The sequence below is a fragment of the Sander lucioperca genome, chromosome 11 (assembly GCF_008315115.2).
Source record: "Sander lucioperca isolate FBNREF2018 chromosome 11, SLUC_FBN_1.2, whole genome shotgun sequence".
Classification (NCBI taxonomy): Eukaryota; Metazoa; Chordata; class Actinopteri; order Perciformes; family Percidae; genus Sander; species Sander lucioperca.
Window position 1 is genome coordinate 23432770 of NC_050183.1, and position 19969 is coordinate 23452738.

The following is a 19969-nucleotide window of genomic DNA, read 5'->3' on the forward strand; positions in this document are numbered from 1 at the left end:
CCCTCTCTCTCTCTCTCTGTCTCCCTCGCTCTCTCTGTCTCTCTCTCTCTCTCTCTCTCTCTCTCTCTCTCTCTCTCTCTCTCTCTCTCTCTCTCAGCAGTTTACAGAAAGTCATAGCCTACATGTCATATATTAAATATTTGTCACATATATACTACACTGTACTGATCGCGATACAACACACTATATTACAAAACAATTACATTACACAACAGTTACAGTTTTGTATAATATAATTACTATATAATAGGCTACTAAACAGATCTGTAATGTTGGGATCCTAAGTGGTGTGAGTCCCTCAGGCTGTAGCAGGCAGATCCATATGTAGCTGTCAGTGGAGCTGCTGTCACCTCTCCTAGGAGAACTACCAGCTTCTCTTCTGGTGTTAACTTTGGGAAGCTTTATTTTTTTGGCTATTTTTCCAAGGTGTAATTCTCTTAGTGAAGATAGTTTTTCCCCGTGGAGGAGGAAGTGTATCTCTGTCTGACCCAGCTGGTGGTCACTGAGCCTGTATTTAGTCAGGATCCGTCTCTTCTTTGTATCTCTGACAGTGTGAAGATAATCTGTCAAATAACAATTTAGTCTACTTTGTTTGCTTTCTCCAATGTTCTAAATATTGGTCTTTTGAATGATTCATAATTAGTTTTGTTCTGTTGTGTTATGAACCAGTGCTGATGGGAGCCTGGTTAGTTATCTTCACCATCAGCTGACTGAGAGGACTGGTTCTGGTTAGTTATCTTCACCATCAGCTGACTGAGGGGACTGGTTCTGGTTAGTTATCTTCACCATCAGCTGACTGAGAGGACTGGTTCTGGTTAGTTATCTTCACCATCAGCTGACTGAGAGGACTGGTTCTGGTTAGTTATCTTCACCATCAGCTGACTGAGGGGACTGGTTCTGGTTAGTTATCTTCACCATCAGCTGACTGAGAGGACTGGTTCTGGTTAGTTATCTTCACCATCAGCTGACTGAGAGGACTGGTTCTGGTTAGTTATCTTCACCATCAGCTGACTGAGGGGACTGGTTCTGGTTAGTTATCTTCACCATCAGCTGACTGAGAGGACTGGTTCTGGTTAGTTATCTTCACCATCAGCTGACTGAGAGGACTGGTTCTGGTTAGTTATCTTCACCATCAGCTGACTGAGGGGACTGTTTTGTGGGGAAAAGTAAGCTAGAGGCAGCAGCAAGTATGGCCATCTCCACCTTGATGAAGGTGCCTCTGCCATGCTTTCTGTTATGGAGAAGTTGTGGCTTCAGAGCTCAGTTGTGACGGTCAATTCAATGAGAGAAACTGATATGCTCAGGACCTCAAAAGCTGAGGCCGTCACAGCTGCCAGTGTAAAACATAGTCTAGAGTCTAAGCACAGCTAAAATACATATGGTGCTGGAATGGACAATTAGATTTTAAAAAGCTGTGACATCTATTGTTGGTCTTGTTCTGTGTCCATACAACTGTCCAGCGTGGGTTTTGTCGGCAACTTTGTGCATGATACACCAATGTTATTCATTAAGTTACTGCAGTTGTAGGCCTTATATGCCTGCCATTTTATTAAATAATCAATTTTCATGAGCTTGACATACTCTATATTATTATCATTAAGGGCCTGAGCATTTATTCTGTTTTTGAGCAATTTTTCCAATAGAAATGTATTAAATTCCACTATTTAAATCTTTAAATGCCGTTTTCTCAAAATGAGTTTTTTGTCATTCTCCAGTATAAACATCTCAGCCTATGTAGCACCTATGTACACCAAACTTTCCAGTTATACACTTAGTAGTATTCTGAAGATATTTACAGAGGGATTTGTTAATAAATCATTCCTGCCCTGATTTATGTGACATTTTAAGCAAAAAAACATGGCGATAATCGATTTTTTAAGGCTATGGACAGTATATTTTGATTTCCTAGGTAATGAAAGCAGATATCCTGAAATCCCTCTGTAATTTTGTTTTCATCTTGTGTGTAAACAAAATGAAAAAAGAATTTTGCACCTGGCTTTATCATATGTTCAGATCTATCTACCGAAAATATATGCAAAATCGCGCATATTTAATGAGAAAATGCCTAATTTGCATAATTAAACATACACATTTCAAAGACTTGTAATACATTTTTTTATATACTTGTGTAAGTAATCAACTGAGGAAGTTTCATGGAGATATCTATTATTTTAAAATTTTAGCCTATTCACCTGTAGTGTCTCGCCTTAAAGTTTTTGTTGCTTTTAAAACAAAAAAACTGTCACGTTTGTTGATCTATTGTTGCCTTACTTACTTCCTTCTTTCTAACATCTTTCTCCAAGTTTTTGTCGCACTTGTTTATCATTTAAATATTTTCATTCATTTCACATTCAGGCAGTTGTTTAGTAAATCTATCGCTGACATTGCTGTAATGTTCCTCTTTATATAAACTTTTTTTTCTACCAAAAATGATTGCCGCTGGTCAGGGGGTAACCCAATTCAAAGCGGGAACATTCTGGAAAACAGTTGGAGAACCAGTGCTCTGACCCAGTCATGTGACATGGGCCAGTTTCAGTGCTGTTTGGACACAAACAATATACAAAAGCACTGAAACGTTTAGATGGGACACAGCTACCCACGTTTAGTGTAATGTCATTTTATTATTGATATGTTTTCAAAGGAGTCAGAACCAAATGAGTAGCCGGAACATTCCCTTCTAGATGAAGCAGTGCATAACACTACTTGCTTTGGAGACATCGATACATGCTTTACATATACCGTCCTGTTTCACACAGGGATGCAGGAGGAAACCCAGCAGCTGATCCACTTTCAGGCTGAAAACGAGCAGTAATCATTTGTAATTCATTCCTGTTCATGCACCTGTACATTGTTGTTGGTGATGATACAGGACACTAATTAAAGAAATGGGGTTTGAGGGAAAGGTTACTGGCCAAAAGGCATCAGACTGGTCTGGAGGGAAAGGCTACTGGTCAACAGGCATCAGACTGGTCTGGAGGGAAAGGTTACTGGTCAACAGGCATCAGACTGGTCTGGAGGGAAAGGTTACTGGTCAACAGGCATCAGACTGGTCTGGAGGGAAAGGCTACTGGTCAACAGGCATTAGACTGGTCTGGAGGGAAAGGTTACTGGTCAACAGGCATCAGACTGGTCTGGAGGGAAAGGTAACTGGTCAACAGGCATCAGACTGGTCTGGAATTTCAGAATAGCTCGTTTGTGGTCTTGTGTGTCTTTTTTAGTTTTATACATTTTAGTGCCTTTTTTATGTGTGTGACATGTAAGTTATGGTTCTAATAGTTGATAATGGTTCTGTAATATAATATATTTTTATATAATGTTTTTGCCTGTTATGTTTACTTTTTTGGGAAATAAAGAGATTTTTGTTAACAAAGAAAGTGTTTCTGAACATCAATGACATTCAAAAGAGTGACAACTGAAACAGATATACAACACACCATGCAGTGTGTATAGAAATATTTATTGCAAACAGACCTAAGTATGTATGATGATGTAACCAAGTGGCGTCTCATTTCATAGGGGTATGTTTTAACCCCTACCCATTACCACTTGGTTTCGAGGGACAAGGGCTAGGGGTAAGACGAAGGGGTAGGGGTAAGGGGAAGTGGTAAGATGAGAAATGAGATTCAGCCTAAATATGTAGGCCTATTGAAATATATTTGTAGAGGTGCACATTAATCTGACAATAAATGTGGCACAGACAGTTTTTTAAATCACACCCAGAGTCTCTTTTCTGGCTACGCTACTGGTGTGAAGAATAATAAAGTTTAATATAATGAATACGTTATGAATTCATCTTTATTTGGCTGTAAATGGAGACGTTTTTCCTATAATTCATACCAAAAGTTCTTTCTGCAAATTGAAGACTGAACTGAAGTTTCACCGAATGTCTGATTTTAAACACTTTGTTGTTTGTCTGACACAAAGGAAACTATTCATCGCTGCACGCTGTCACGGTGTAGTTCTCAGTTGTAGTTTTTCTTACATTTTTCTTTTATTGTGTTTATTTAATTCCCTGTTCTCTGTTTTGTTGTCCTTGTTCTATCTGTGTGTGTTTGACCCTGTTCCATTCCTGTGTATGTTTTCATGCTTCAGTTTCCTGTTTTACTTTGTAGAGTCTGTTTCTCTTGTGTCATGTGATGTTCTACTTCCTGTCTTGTGTTTTCCCTCCTCTGTGATTGGCTGCCCCCTCCTGATGTGTTCCACCTGTTCATCATGTCACCTGTCTCTTGTTACTACCCTCGTTACCTTGTGGATTTAGTCTCTGTGCTTTCTTTGTCTCTTGTCGGTTCATCGTTCTTTCTCTCGTTCTCATTCCCTGCGTCTCTTCCTCCTCATGGTTTTGTTTTCAGAGTCTTCAGTTTTTCAAGAGGTTTTTGGATGTTGTGTTGGACTTTCCTTTTGCCTGCCTGCCTCAGGACACCTTTTGTTGTAAGCCTTTTTATTTTAATAAACCTTGTAAACCTGCTCACTGCCTCCTCGCCTCCACACTCTGACCTTTTGGGTCGGAGCCTGCTGGTCCTAGACGTGACAGACGCTGGTTTTGTTCCACGTGAGACTTTCACTGCAGTTCTAATCTCTTCCAATGGAAACTCAGAAAGATAAAATCAACGGTGAAGACGAGGAGATGAATTAGATAAAAGGGGAGACTCAGCTCTCAATACTGAAAGAAAAATACCTTACAACATCAAACTCTGCACGTCAGCAGTCTGGCATAAAGTACTTTAAAGAAAAACCTGAGTAAAAGTACAACTATGTTACCAGAAAAAGACTTTGGTCAAAGTTAAAGTCACCTTTTACAATATTCCGTGAGTAAAAGTCTTCTATCTGATATTTACTCAACTTAAGAATCAAAAGGTCTGTTCCTGATATTCAAATGGACTTCATTATTAGAAGTATAAGTCAAAAGAAACTTTGATTATGAACTTTATTGTGTCTTCCTTGTATTAAAACAATTTTCAGGCTTTCCAAACCTTCTTAAACATCAAACTCAAAGTCGACATCAACATTCAATAAATCAATAAAACGTTTTTATTTTCAGACTTTTTAGAACAAGCATGGACTAAAAGGAAGACTGCTTTGTATCGATGATTCTCTGTCTGGAAGTGACATTCCTCTGATTTTATTTATTATTTAGTGTATCCATGGTTTGGTTTTGTGCACGAGGTGTTTGACTCTAGTTGGACAGGATTTTTAATGTTTTTTCTGTCACCTTGTAGAAAATTATTCAGAATTTTTTTTACTCAAATGTTATGTATAATTTCATATAAATGAGGTTTATTGACCATGATTTCCAAAAAGAAGTGTAAAACTAGAGGTGATAAGTTGGAATAAAGTTGGATAAGAATGTGTGACACATGATGATTTAAACTTTGTAAACAGCAAAACAGAAGAAAACAGGTGCACGGTCAACGGGAAGACAATACGAGGGATAACAAATATTCATTCATTGAATATGCAGAAAGTTGTATATAATGGACTGTTATTTATTTAAGGAGCCACTCCTTCCTTCTAAAATGCCTTGAAAAGGCTGTTGTTTATCACCGGGACCGAAAGGATATTTGAGATGGGTATGGCTGCAGCCTGGAGAGCTGTGTCTTAGTTACAACATGATGGAGCTAGCAAAGCAGTTTTGTGTTTATATGTGGGAGCGGGATTTATTCAGTTTGGGAAATCCCATGGTCTCTAAAGCTACAGCTCAAAATTGTCTGGCTGACTAAATAGGGAGGGACCCATCTGCTAGCGATAGGGGCCGAGACTGAGAGAGCTACATGGAGCTAAATGGATAAATATGCACCAAACAAGCCACTTTGAAATTTTGCTGTTCTCATGAATACAAAAGTTGGGTGACCCTCCCCCATAGACTAAGAAACATTGGAGGACCCTCCCATCAACAACGAATAAAAAGACATGACCATCCCCTATTTTCCTCCGGTGGTCCATCTATAAATACCGAACGGTCCCTAATGTATGAATAAAAAGTTGTGGATACATGTTTTTAAACCCTCAATATTCAGGCTGCAGTTCCAAGTATGTAATGCAGATGTAATATCAAATGTCACCACAAGATGGCGGCATAGAGCAACTTTAAAATTCCACCAGTGTCACCCAAGACTGTATGGCTGCAGCCTGGAGCGTCCCATCTCATGCCGTCCCGTCTCATGCTGTCCCGCCTGGTGCCGTCCCCGAGCTTCTACTTTTCAAAATAAAAGCTGGCGTCTGGAATAAAGTACTTTACTACTTTAATACTTTATTTTTAGACACTGAGTGTACCTTAAGGAAAATCACAGAAAGAAACCATATTTGTCTGCAACCATAAATTGCTCTAGGTATAGAGTTATAATATTTGCTAACAAATGTCAACCAACGCTGATGCAGGTTTCATCAAATGTACGTTAACATCAGGGACACAACAATAACATCCAGAAATCAGCAAACTATATGTATGGCTAAAATTGTTACTTTAACAGTTTAAACGTTTTTTAATTGATTGCAACAAACGTGCCATAGGCGTCGATTTCGGTGTGGGGACAGTGGGGACGCGTACCAGATTTCGTCATGAGTCATTTTGTACCCAAATTTCTCATAGCCATATCTTATAATGAACACTTAAGTCTGTCAAAAGAACTAAACCGAAATCCAAGGATTAAGTTCTCACATTAACATTTTCTTCTTCATTGGCGCCCTTGGCGAGGAAAAAGCTTGTACCTAAACAATGATCAATGATTACCAAATGTCTCTCTCATATTGCTCCTCATAACCACTGAAAACTGTCAAAAAATCGAACCAGAAATGTGGTGATGATTGGTCGTTGTTTAGGTACATTAAACCACGTTAAACTTTTTCACATTATGACTTATAAAGCCCATGAGAACCGTGGGGAGTCAACCCACAAAATGTGAAGCAGAAACGCGTCAGATGTCAGATAACTTACATAATAATTGCACTTTGGGTTGGATTTTTTGACAGTTTTCAGTGGTTAAGAGGAGCAATATGAGAGAGAAATCTGGTAATCATTGATCATTGTTTACGTACATTAAACCACGTTTTTATTCATTAGCTACAGGACAGCGTCTTTCAAACATGACCTGCTCGAAAGAGAAAAAAAAAATTAATGCGTCATTGTACCCAGCACTTCTGGAAATGTACTTCCAAATTTGCGTCTCTGTCACCAACACATTTCAAACCAAACTGACGCCCATGAACTTACCCGTATCTCCATCTGGAAAATAATTTGATTTCGTATTTTTGACCCTCTGAACGTACCGTTGGACACGCCTCGGCATGAGACGAGACGGCATGAGACGGGACGGCTTGACATGGGACGCTCCAGGCTGCAGCCATACCCGCCTTGTGTCACCTGAAGTAACATACTGTAAACCATTGATTCTCAAACTTTTTGACATCAAGGACCCCCAAACTGACACAAAATAGACCACGGCTTTTAGATCTATATATTTATACATACATGCAAAAAAAATTTAAAAAACATCAAAATGCGATGGTAAGACTTAAAAATTAAATGTTAATAATGTTAGTAAGTGTCCCATGATTTGTCAACATTTTTGGATGTCTTATTGTTTGTTTTTTTACACTTTTTTGTCGTTCTTTTCCGACGATTTTTATTTATTTTATTTATTTATTTTAAATATAAATTTACTTCGGGCAAGTACAATTTTTTTTTCTTTTGCCCGACTGGAGAAGTGAAAAAAAAAAAAAAACTCAGCGTTGAACACTTCCTGATTATCTATTTAATCATCTACATATTTTTCCCAAAATGTCAGGAATACATCTTCATTACAAAACTATAGTTAGTAATACTGAGAATCCCTCATCTCCACTAAAGAGTAATATTTGTTGATAGTATCTTTCACACGTGTGTGTGTGTGTGTGTGTTTCTGTTGGTGTGTTGTTTAGTGGAAGAAAGACCAGAAACATGTGGACAGGAGCTGTATGGAGAGAAGGCAACGCAGAGATGGAGGAAGTCATACATCCCTGTTGGGTTAACAATAGTTGTATCAGCCTGATCAAGGAATGAAAAAGGCCACGAAAACCTGCAAAAAGCCTGAAGGTGTATGGATGAAGTTCCCTGTGAATACTACTACAGAGTCAGGTATTTTATTATCATATTTAGTTTCCATGATGCAAACTGAAACTTGTGAGCAACTTTCCTCCAGCACCCCCCTCCTGCCTAAACATACCATCCCTCTCTCTGACTACCTGCATCCCTCTGACGAACCGATTAACTGGATGTCATCTCAAAGGGCTTTACAAAGAAAACAGGATGGTCATTCTCATAGAATATGCTGCTAAATAACGGTATCTGGATGAAATGACCGATTATTACTACTTACTATTATGGTTACTGAATGAAGTTGGTGCTCTCTGATGGGAGGGGTTGGACAGAGCGGGGAAAGGGAGAGCTGCAGGAAGAGGTCTCACTCTGCTTCAAATTCTGGAAGTTCGTTAAACTTTGACCTCCTGCAGCTCTAAACTGTATGAACATTTTGAAGTGTATAAAGAAGAAATATAGAAAAAAAAGTTAAAGGGATAAAAACCATGTAGAAGGAATTAAAGGTATATGACCATGCCAACTGGCTTGAATCCTTAAATAGAGCTTAGGAAAATATGATACACAGAATTTCAGGCATAAATGGCAAACATGAATACATGTTGCAGTTCCCAACATGGACAGAAAACTTAAAGAAAAAGAAGAAACTTTGTCTCCAAATGCAGAATATTATTAGAGTTATTTGTTGTGATTTTTGTTTTGTTTATTTGGCAGGGACAGTGCTCATTAATCAACAGCAAAGTAAATGAGCCAAGCTCAGCAGGATACTTTTGATCTGCTGTCCCTGGCCAGTTTTAAAATGGCAAACTAAATAAATAAAATAAAATAAAATGACTTAATAATCAGCACATAAGGCACAATGCACAACAACAAGTAAACACAACAGACAGCAAGCAACAAAACAAGACAAACCTGCAGGCAGGCAGACAAAGTGTGTGTAGGCTATGTCCTGCACTGACTTGAGTGTGAGGTAAACTGTGCTTCATCGTGTCTCCCCCCTGCAGCACTGTTGTCGGCCAGTGCGTCAGCACGCAGACCGTGGTGAAGGACAGTATTAATTAGGTGATTGAGACAAGAAAGTCTCCTATATGGTTCCAAGGCATTGATTATGTTGCTGCCTTGATCTGTTACCCACACCATTCGGCTGAGGGAGCTAGGGTAGATTATTTTATTTTTTTTTATGTTTCTTCATTCGGATCCATTTGCGATCGATTCCATTCTGAATAAACAAACAGCGCAGTTTACATGCTTTGTCCTTGTTGCATTACTGGTATTTATTAAGATAATTCTAAACAGATTTCTGTAGTTCAAACAACAGTTATAACGGCCTACGTATTAAAATTGTCGGGTTTAAATCGGGCTCGGGCTCATTATTACAGTTAATGTGTCGGGCCGGGCCGGACTCGGACACAACGTGCACGGGCTCGGGTAGGGTCGGGCTTGATTTTTTGGGCCAGATCTAAGCTCTAAGCCAAAGTCAACAGTCAGTCAGCAGTCTAACGTGCACATATCTGATTATCTATAAGCCAGATCTTCAGCTGACCAGTAAAAGAATGATAAGTATTTACTTTTCTTATCTGCATTGGCAACATGTTCCAGTCTTTAGAAGGTTACTATGTTTAATCAGGTTTTCCCAACTTAAAAGGTTTCTTCCTAAAAGGGAGTTTTTCCTCGCCACTGTCGCAATAGCCACTGCTAATGCTTGCTCTTGGGGGAACTATTGGAATTGTTGGGGCTTTGTAAATTATAGAGTGTGGTCTAGAGCTACTCTATCTGTAAAGTGTCTCGAGATAACTCTTGTTATGATTTGATACTATAAATAAAATTGAATTGAAATTGAATTAAAAGTCTTCTATTTAAAGTTTGACAAATCTGTTGGGTTTCTGATCTAGAACTTTGAGAGTATGTTAACATAAAGTTTCAAGTGGTTTCCTAGTGGATTTGTTAGCCTGAGCCCAGCTAGTCAAACAATGTAGAATGTGAGATATCATCTGTGTGAGACTTGTAAAATATGATAGACAGATAACAGGCAGAAATGGAAAAAAAATAAATACACGGACATGTTGCAGTTGATACTTTGTATTTGTGTGTTTGATCTGTTCACATTATTCAGACACTCAGATAAACTCATGTGATTTCCTATAAACGTGCGAGCGGCTGTGTCTCAATGGTAGAACGGTGGCCTGTCAATTGGAAGGTTTTTAGTTTGATCCCTAGCCCTGAAGTCCCATGTCGATGGGCAAGACACTGAACCCAGAGTTGCCCCCGATGCTGTGCCATCGGAGTGTAAATGTGTGTGAGTGTTTATCTGATGAGCAGGTGGCACCTTGTACGGCAGCCTCGGCCACAATGTATGCGTGTGTGAATGAATGGTTCCTGTACTATGTTAAAGCACTTTGAGTAGTCGTTAAGACTAGAAAAGCGCTACATAAATACATTCTATCTACATTTACATTTAACAGAGAGGGGAGGAGCAGCACTGAGCAGGTGATCCAGGTACATGAGAACAGGGAGGAAACCCTGAAAGTGAAAGAGTTGAGTCAGTTGAGACACCATTTAGAGTGGACAGAACAGAGCAGGAGGAGGAATCGGTTATCTTTCCTCCTTTTACCAGGCATCGCTACCAAGTAATTTTGTTCAGAAACTCGACAGATAACTGTACATGGACCAAAGAATTTTGCCTGAAATGGGGATTCAACAAGCAGCAACAAAACCAAAACCTGATCTCCTGCACTAAATTCCCGACGCTCCACTTTGCGGTCAAACAGTCTTCATTTTTTCCTGAGACAAATGCAATCTTTGTTTAGCCTCATAATCTTTTGTTTCCAGCCTCATAAAGCCTTTGCCTGAAACTATTTACATATGTAATCAAGTTCTTTGGAGGGTCAGTCGACATCCACTGATCACGCACGACCGCCAAGGAACCACGAACAGTGTGAGCAAAAACCAGCTCATTGGGACTGAACCCTGTACTTTCTTGAACAACTTCTCTAGCTGCTAACAAGAGCCACGGCAAACCCACCTCCCAATCTGCCTTTAACTCTGTACAATAAGCACGCAGCAACAATTTTAAATGCTGATGAAAGCGCTCAAGTACACCCTGACTCTCTGGATGGTATGCAGAGGACTTGTTATGCTTGATGTTAAGTTGTTGAAGAACTGTAAAATTAGACCCTTGATGACTCTAATGTTTTCGGGATCCCAAACACAGATATGAACTGGCTGAGGGCCTTAACTACAGATTTTGCAGTTATGGTACGCAATGGATAAGCCGCTGGATATCTAGTTGATCGACACATTACAGTTAACATGTAAGCAAAACCTGATTTAGACCGGGGAAGCGGACCCACACAGTCAATAATGAGATGTTCAAAAGGCTGACCCACTGCAGGAATCGGATACAAAGGAGCAGGTTTTAGGGTTTGATTGGGTTTTCTGGTAACCTGGCAAACATGACACGTTCTTATATATGCTGAAACATCACATTTCAAATATGGCCAAAAGAAATGCTGGATCACACGATAATAGGTTTTTTTTTTACACCCATATGTCCTGCAACATTATCATGAGCTGCATGTATTACCGATGTCCTATATTTAGTAGGCATTACAACTTGCACAACTGGATCACCACTAAATCCCTCTCCATGTGGATGCCACACTCTGAACAGGTCATTCTGTATGAAATACCCAGGTGTAACATCTACCTGAGGAAATGGCAAAACCTGTTCGAAAATGACTTTCAAAGAATTGTCGGCTCTTTGTTCGTTCACTAACTCTAACCGAGAAATAGAAAGATCAGTTGGCATTGACAGTATAAACTTTTCCACATTAAAAGGTTTTTCTGGAACCTCCTCAATGTCAGCCAGAGCAGCCGTCATAGCACGAGTCACAACACAAACCGTAGAAACATTTTGCTCCAGATTATTGGCCGCATGCGTCTCTGAAGACAAGACTGTATTCACTGTCTTGTCTATTTCAGGGACCTCTGGAGTTTCTGAAACACAAGCAGACATATTAATGTGTATTGGCTGGTCAGGTAACTGTACAACGTTTTGTCTCACATCATCTGGCCACACACGACCCCCTACCAGGTAATTTCCCAAAATAAAGTCAATTCCGTCAACTGGCAGTTCTGGACGAACACCTACTTCTACTTCCCCCTGTACCAAATTACATGACAAATGCACTTTGTGTACAGGCACAAACATAGTCCGCAGACCCATTCCCCGAACGGGAACACAACTACCCGTGTCTGATAAGGGAGAAAAGGGCAAAATATTTCCCCTCACGAAACTTTGCGACGCTCCTGAGTCTCTCAAGATTTTTATTGGAACTCCATCACCACTAAACAGCTTCACAAAGCCTTCAGACATAAATGGAGCATAACACAAGTCAATTTCTGAAGTATTTACTGGTTTAACCTGCATCTGAAAAGGAGGCAACAGTTCTGCTGCAATACCAGATGTAGGCCTCTGAATAGCGGTAGCCAAACCGGCTGACTTAATATTGTACATCTTACTTTTTTCTTTTAGTAGAGGACATTCTTTTTTCCAATGACCAATTTGATGGCAATAATTACACACAGCAGAGTCACTTTTTTCTTTAGACTGTCTATCCAACTTTGGGGACATAAACCCTGCCTTGGGAAATTGTTCATTGTAGTACCGCTCACCAAAAATACGTTTGTGTGTCAACACATGTTCATCGGCTAGCACTGCAGCGTCACTTGGACACTTAACCTTGTGTTCATTAACATAGGTCGCAACATAATTGGGCACAGACTGTTTAAACTGCTCTCGAACCACTAGATCACATAATGCCTCAAACGTTGTAACCCCAGAAGAACACCAACGATTAAAATGTAACGTCAAATCCCTGGCAAACTCAATGTGTTTGTTCTCCAGTCTTCCCTCAGCCCCTGAAGCGTTGCCTATATGCCTCAGGAACAAGCTCATATGCCTTCAACACAGCCAATTTTACCGTATTGTACTCTTTACAGGCTGCAGAAGACAAAGCTGAGTAAGCCTGCTGTGCTTTACCAGTAAAAACACACTGTAACAACAAAGTTCGCTCCTCATCCTGCCAGTCTCTTGAATCTGCAACCCGCTCAAACAAACTGAAGAAAATCTCTACATCACTTTCATTAAACTTTGGTAACAACCTCAAATTGCTTGCAACATCAAAACATACACGAGGCGTTTCCAAATTCAAAGCCGATGCAGAAATTTTGCCCTCTTTCAGCAATGTTAGCTTTTGAACTTCCAAATCAAATTTCAGTTGTTCCTTTCTGAATTTGATTCTCTTCAATTATTGTTCATGTTCCATTTTCAAAACCAATAATAATTTTTGTTCTTCAAATGTTAAAGCAGTAGTGGAAGTATTTACACCACTCTTACCTCCCTCGTCCCCCAACACTCCCTCTTCCGTCAAGTTGGCCATAATGACACACTTCAGGACCTCCTTTGTGCACCTGAGGTCAACATCAATGGAGTAATGCTGAGAAATCTTCAGTTGGTCTTTATTACACTGCTCCAGCAACTCAACAGATGGACCCTGAATGAAATTCTCAACAATATTAGACATAACAGACAAAAGTTGCAAACGTAATACTCAATGTGAAGCAAACAAATCCTCCCAAAACCCAAATGGCCCAAAATATAAAGTCAAACAAACTGGAGCCTCCTCATTCTAAACTAACTAGTACAAAAAACTAACTAAACTCATCCCTAGCCTTCGGACAGGTACAGGTGGCGGGTATTTATTCAAATCAGTGGGTCTGAAAAAGCCCCTGCTAAGCAGTTACCCTCAGAACACCACGGATGTGATCCCGAGCATATAGCTCCAACCACTTTCCCCATCACACTAACAAAATCCCCTGCAACAGACTCTCTAATAGAACCTGCTGACAGAGGAGAACACCAATTAAAACAAGGCCACACCAAACATTTAAGCACTACTTGTTTACCTCAACATTGAGCAAAAGAAAAGCCCACCTTTAAGGTCGTCAAACAAAACATTTACCAACTAAAGATACATGTGATACTCCACCCCAACACAACAAAACAAAAAATTATTACCAAAGGCTGAGTTGACGAGCCCCCATGTCACGACCTGGCTCATAGGCATGACAAAAGGTGGAGACAGATGGTTGATCAATTAAATCCAATTTATTTATATTAACAAAAATAAACGTGAAATCAGTCAATCAGTAATGTGTGCAATGTATGGATGTCTGTAGATGTATCAAAGCAAAAACACAAAAGCAACTAAACCAAATAACCAAACAAACCAAACAACCTCGAGGAGGGAGAGGAGAATGACTGCCCAAGCACTCCTATTTATAGACATGTGAGCAATTAGTTGATCCAGGTGTCACTCATCAGTCCTCATTAGCCAATCCCCAGATTCCAGCAACCAGAGGGACTTAATATGCCTAGGAGCTGTCACAGATGTAATATCAAAGGTGACCACCAGATGGCGGCATATACCAACTTTAAAATCCCATCAGTGTCACCTGAAGTTCCATACTGTAAATCACTTCTTCATGCATTGGATTCTTCACGTGCATTTGTGTTCTCATGTTGAGTCATGTGTGGAAAATTCACCCTGAAACACATTTTAGGAGAGAAACAGATACTGACTTTAGATACTAAAGCTATACATAAAAATACATAGTACATAGTATATAGTATAAAAACTATACTGACATTAATATAGAAAATACAGTACACATGAAAAAACAAGAAAAAATAAAAATCCTACCCTGAATACAATTAACTAAAATATTTTTAAAAATCAAAATCTGGGGAGCGAGGCCTGTACTATGAAGCAAGAACCGAGGTAACTTCAGGTTCAACCCAGGGTTTTGTGTATCACGGTGGATCACTTGTTACCAGGTTTAATCGCCGTGGTAACTCATGCTGAACACCTAACCTGGTCAGGAGCAGGTTATGTTGGAGATTAGAGATCAACCGGTGTAAAAGCACCGCCTACTGACCAATCAATACTCGGTTGATAACGTTCTTAGAAGATCAGCTGGAGCTCAGTGCGCGGAGAGAGCGAGAGAGAGGTGCGCTCAGAAAAGATAAAACATTTAGAGACCAACAACTCCGTTAACATTCCCTGATGGGTATTTTTATGGAAGATATAGATTTCCAGCGAGGGAATTACATATCTTTGTCAGCTTCTTGATTCAGATGTTGCCACTGCGACACATCGGTTTGAATTATGTTTTTATATATTTTATTTGCTCTCACGATGGCTTACCACTGCCAGGGTTGCAATTGAAATAATAAGCTAAAGCAACGGCAGTTTATGGAAAGCACAAGTGTAATTATGGTCAGATGTTGTTGTGCCTGACTGATGGGGGAGTGATAATGATAGGGTTAGGGTTAGTTTTGTAATATAAGCATTTTCAATGTCTGCGTTTTTTAGCTAACTGTCCATCCTGGGTTTAGCAGCAGCGACTGAATTCCTTTTTGCCTGTAAAACCGTGTCTGTGTTCTTCATTTTTCTGTAGGAATATCGTTTGCTCTTCTTATCAGAATCAGAAATCAATAGTATGGAGAGAGTCAGGGAGGGTTCCGGCTCCTTGTTGATAAGACTAGTGGCGGAGGGGAAAAAAATGTTTATGTGGCGTGTGGTTTTGGTCCTTATGAACCTCAGCCTCCTGCCAGAGGGGAGTGGCTCAAAGAGCTTGTGTCCGGGGTGGAAGGGGTCAGCCACAATCTTTCCAGCTCTCTTCAGAGTCCTGATGGCGTATAGGTCCTGGATCGGTGGTAGATTGCAGCCAATCACCTTCTCAGCTGACCGAATGACACGCTGCAGCCTGCCCTTGTCCTAGGCAGTGGCAGCATCGTACCAGATGGTGATGGAGGATGTGAATAAAGGGCCTATGACACACGTTGTCGGGGAAAAGTCTTCAAGCCAGGGGACAAGGTATGGGTGTATTGCCCTGCCCTTCTCCTAAGGTTTGCAGTCACTGGCAGGGGCCTGGCGAGATTGTGAGTCGGCTGTTAGAGGTGGAGTACCATTTGCGCATGACTTGCCGGGTACGAATCGTGATGCTACACCAAGACAGACTTGCACCATACCATCCTTTTGCTCCACCTGTGGACAGTGGGGTTGAGGATGGCAGCACTACACACCTCAAACTGGGTGGGACCCCCCCCAGTTGCGTGTCCCCCCCAGTTGTGTCCCCTGTGAGTCCTGGGAGACCTGCTCGTCAGCGACGGCGTCCTGGACATTTGAGGGACTATGTTTTGGGTGATGGGGTCGCCGAGGACGACTGACACCTCAGATGGGGGCTATGTAATGGCCGGCACAATGCAGTTGTGTTGACTGTTCTGCACGGCAGTTAAAAAGCTGATGTGTGTGAGCGCAAAAACACTCTCACTCTCTGGTTCATAGATAAACTCATGTGATTTCCTGTAAACAGAGAGGGGAGGAGCAACACTGATCAGGGAGAAAACCCTGAACCTGAAATAGTTCAGTCAGTTGAGACTCCATTTAGATTGGACAGAAAAGAGCAGGAGGAGGAAACTGAAGGCTGAGGCAGGGTGAGTGTTAATCCAACATTTATTATTTTATTGTTACTGAGTCAGTTTTCTCCCTGTGACTGTAGAGGAAAGGAATATCAAGCTGCCTACACATGATGAACGGCAAAACCGCGAGGTAGGGTGTATAGTAGAGACTCAAAGCGCAGTGCAGGGTAGTGCGAGACAAAGTCCTGATTGGTTGAATAATACACATTAAACCTGCTGTAACTCGAGACAACAGATTTAAAGACCACTGTGTGTGTGTGTGTGTGTGTGTGTGTGTGTGTGGGTGTGTATTCCTGTTCTTCCAGTCTTACCTGTGACTCTAGTACGAACTTGTTTCCTCTAAATGTTGGGAGCTCACAGTCAGTGTTCCTGTTTTACCTCTCAGACTGACTTCAGATCAGAAGATGAGTGATTTGGAGGAAGAGGAGGACGGAGCAGAGTCTGTAGTATCAGGCTGTCTGTCTATGAAGAGTGACTGGTCCAAAGATCCTCCTCCAGACTTCAGTAATGAACCTGGACCCTCAGAAACAAAGTAAGACAGTAAAAAGTAAGACTGATACTAACTCATTTAATGATTAATTTTAAGTTTTCTCTGCCGTGTTTGTTTAGCTTTTTCTGTTGATTATTTGTTGGTATATTAAAGTTTTATAAATGTTCTACTGAAGGCCAATAACACACATACATGGCACACTGATGTAAAAGTTATCTGAGGGCAGGAAATGATCAAATGTAGATTTGGATCACTTCTGTTTTTTAGAATATTTGAATTACAAACCTTCATTTGATAGAAACAAAGTATGATTTACTAAAAAGGAAACCTGAGAGACCACTGTTACATGCTGGTCTTCCTCAATATTCAGACCACTTCTAACCTCTGTTGAAACCTAACTGACTCTAGACAGTTTGGACAAATCTTTATATGTTTCAACAACAATCAACAAATGTTTTCACAGAAAGAGGAAGAGGAGTGATGTTTCTGAGGAGGCGCAGCCGTCCAGATCCAGAACCCGAGCTGGACTGCAGACAGCCAATCAGAGCAGCTCTGAACAAAGTAAGTCTGTCCATCTGTCTGCTGATGTCTTCATGTCTGAACACACCACTGGTTGTTGTAATACAGACATCTAATATAGACATTTGTTGTGACATTAAACATTTTAAGTTTTACAGTTTTTACAGACATTTGTTGTGTCGTACATCACAGCCATTTAACATTAGGGGTGTTGAAATTAAGGACAGAGTGGCTTATGCGCTACTAGGTACTGAAATTTGGCAGCGATTGTTTTATTGTGAATCGCTCCTCGGTAGTACTGACATAATTCGGTTGGTACCCTTAAAAGTGCCAAGTTTGGTACCCAATCCTAATTTTATGTCCAACTGAACTTTAACTGCTTTAATATTAATATTAATACAGCAATAAAGTAATAAAGATAATCATCAGATTGTTTTATCTTTCTTGTTTTGTCTCTTACCTTTGTCCTTTTTTTAGTGAATGTTGGTCGTCAGAAACATAAGATCAGGCTGAAGGGGACATTTGAACGTGTGACTGAAGGAGCTGAAACAGGAAGTAGAACCCTCCTCAACAGGATCTACACTGCCCTGTACATCATAGATGGACAGAGTGAAGAGGTTAATACCCAACATGAGGTGAGGCAGCTCGAGACAGCTTCCATGAAGAAGACCCTCCATGACTCTCCAATCAAGTGCTGCGACATCTTTAAAGCCTTACCTGACCAACAGAAACACATCAGAGTGGTTCTGACGAGCGGCGTCGCTGGCGTTGGAAAAACCTTCTCAGTGCAGAAGTTCTGTCTGGACTGGGCCGAGGGTTTGGAAAACCAAGATATCAGTCTGGTGATTCCTCTTTCCTTCAGGGAGCTGAACTTGATCAAAGATGACCAGTACAGTCTTCTGGAGCTGCTCCGTGTTTTCCATCCAACATTACAGGAGGTCACAGCAGAGCAGCTCGCTGGCTCTAAAGTTCTCTTCATCTTTGACGGCCTGGATGAAGGCAGATTTTCACTGGATTTCAACAACAATGAGGCTGTTTCTGATGTCACACAGAAGTCATCAGTCAACGTGCTGTTGACAAACCTCATCCAGGGGAAGCTGCTTCCCTCGGCTCTCGTCTGGATAACTTCCCGACCTGCAGCAGCCAATCAGATCCCTCCTGCATGTGTTGACAGGGTAACAGAAGTACAAGGCTTTACTGACGCCCAGAAGGAGGAGTACTTCCGGAAGAGAGTCAGTGATGAAGAGCTGTCCAGCAGAATCATCTCCCACATCAAGACATCCAGGAGCCTCCACATCATGTGTCTGATCCCAGTCTTCTGCTGGATCACTGCTACAGTTCTGGACCACATGTTGACTACAGACCAGAGAGGAGAGCTGCCCAAGAGCCTGACTGACATGTACTCACACTTCCTGCTGGTTCAGACAAAGAGGAAGAAGCTCAAGTATGCTGAGGGACATGAGACGAGTCCACAGGAGCTGACGGAGGCTGACAGGGAAGTTCTTCTGAAGCTGGGGAGGCTGGCGTTTGAACAGCTGGAGAAAGGAAACATCATGTTCTACCAAGAAGACCTGGAGCGCTGTGGTCTGGATGTCACAGAGGCCTCGCTGTACTCAGGAGTTTGTACAGAGATCTTCAAAAGAGAGAGTGTGATCTTCCAGAAAGCAGTCTACTGCTTCGTTCATCTGAGCGTTCAGGAGTTTTTGGCTGCAGTCTACCTGTTCCACTGTTACACCAACAGGAACACACAGGTACTGAAGGACTTCCTGGGGGAAGACTATGTTAGTTCATCCCTGGATGTCTTCCTGAAGACAGCCATGAAGAAATCCCTTGAAAGTGAAAATGGCCACCTGGACCTGTTTGTCCGCTTCCTTCATGGCCTCTCTCTGGAGTCCAACCAGAGACTCTTAGGAGGCCTGCTGGGTCAGACAGACAACAGTCCAGAAATCATCCAGAGAGTCATCGACAACCTGAAGGAGATGAACAGATATGGGAGTTCTCCTGACAGAAGCATCAACATCTTCCACTGTCTGACGGAGATGAACGACCACTCAGTCCATCAGGAGATCCAAGAGTTCCTGAAGTCAGAGAACAGATTAGAGAAGAAACTCTCTGAGATCCACTGCTCAGCTCTGGCCTACATGCTGCAGATGTCAGAGGAGGTTCTGGATGAGTTGAACCTGAACAAGTACAACACATCAACGGAGGGACGACGGAGACTGATTCCAGCTGTGAGGAACTGCAGAAAGGCTCGGTAAGTCCAGATGTGATTATCATTTTAAATCAGTGTGAAGCTGAGGCCATCAGTATCAGAGTAAACATACAGACTTTACACACATGCACAATA

General features: G+C 41.1%; 2 protein-coding genes across 2 annotated transcripts in view; both read left to right on the forward strand.

Moving 5' to 3' along the window:
- LOC116065088 (NACHT, LRR and PYD domains-containing protein 3-like) overlaps nt 1-19969 on the forward strand; it is a 321141-nt gene that overhangs the window by 65631 nt on the left and 235541 nt on the right. The window contains exons 3-4 of the mRNA XM_036007044.1: nt 17567-17664; nt 18100-19876. Of these exons, the coding sequence (XP_035862937.1) occupies nt 17567-17664; nt 18100-19876 (1875 nt within the window). The remainder of the gene's footprint in view (nt 1-17566; nt 17665-18099; nt 19877-19969) is intronic.
- LOC116045249 (NLR family CARD domain-containing protein 3-like) overlaps nt 1-19969 on the forward strand; it is a 68692-nt gene that overhangs the window by 34323 nt on the left and 14400 nt on the right. The window lies entirely within an intron of this gene.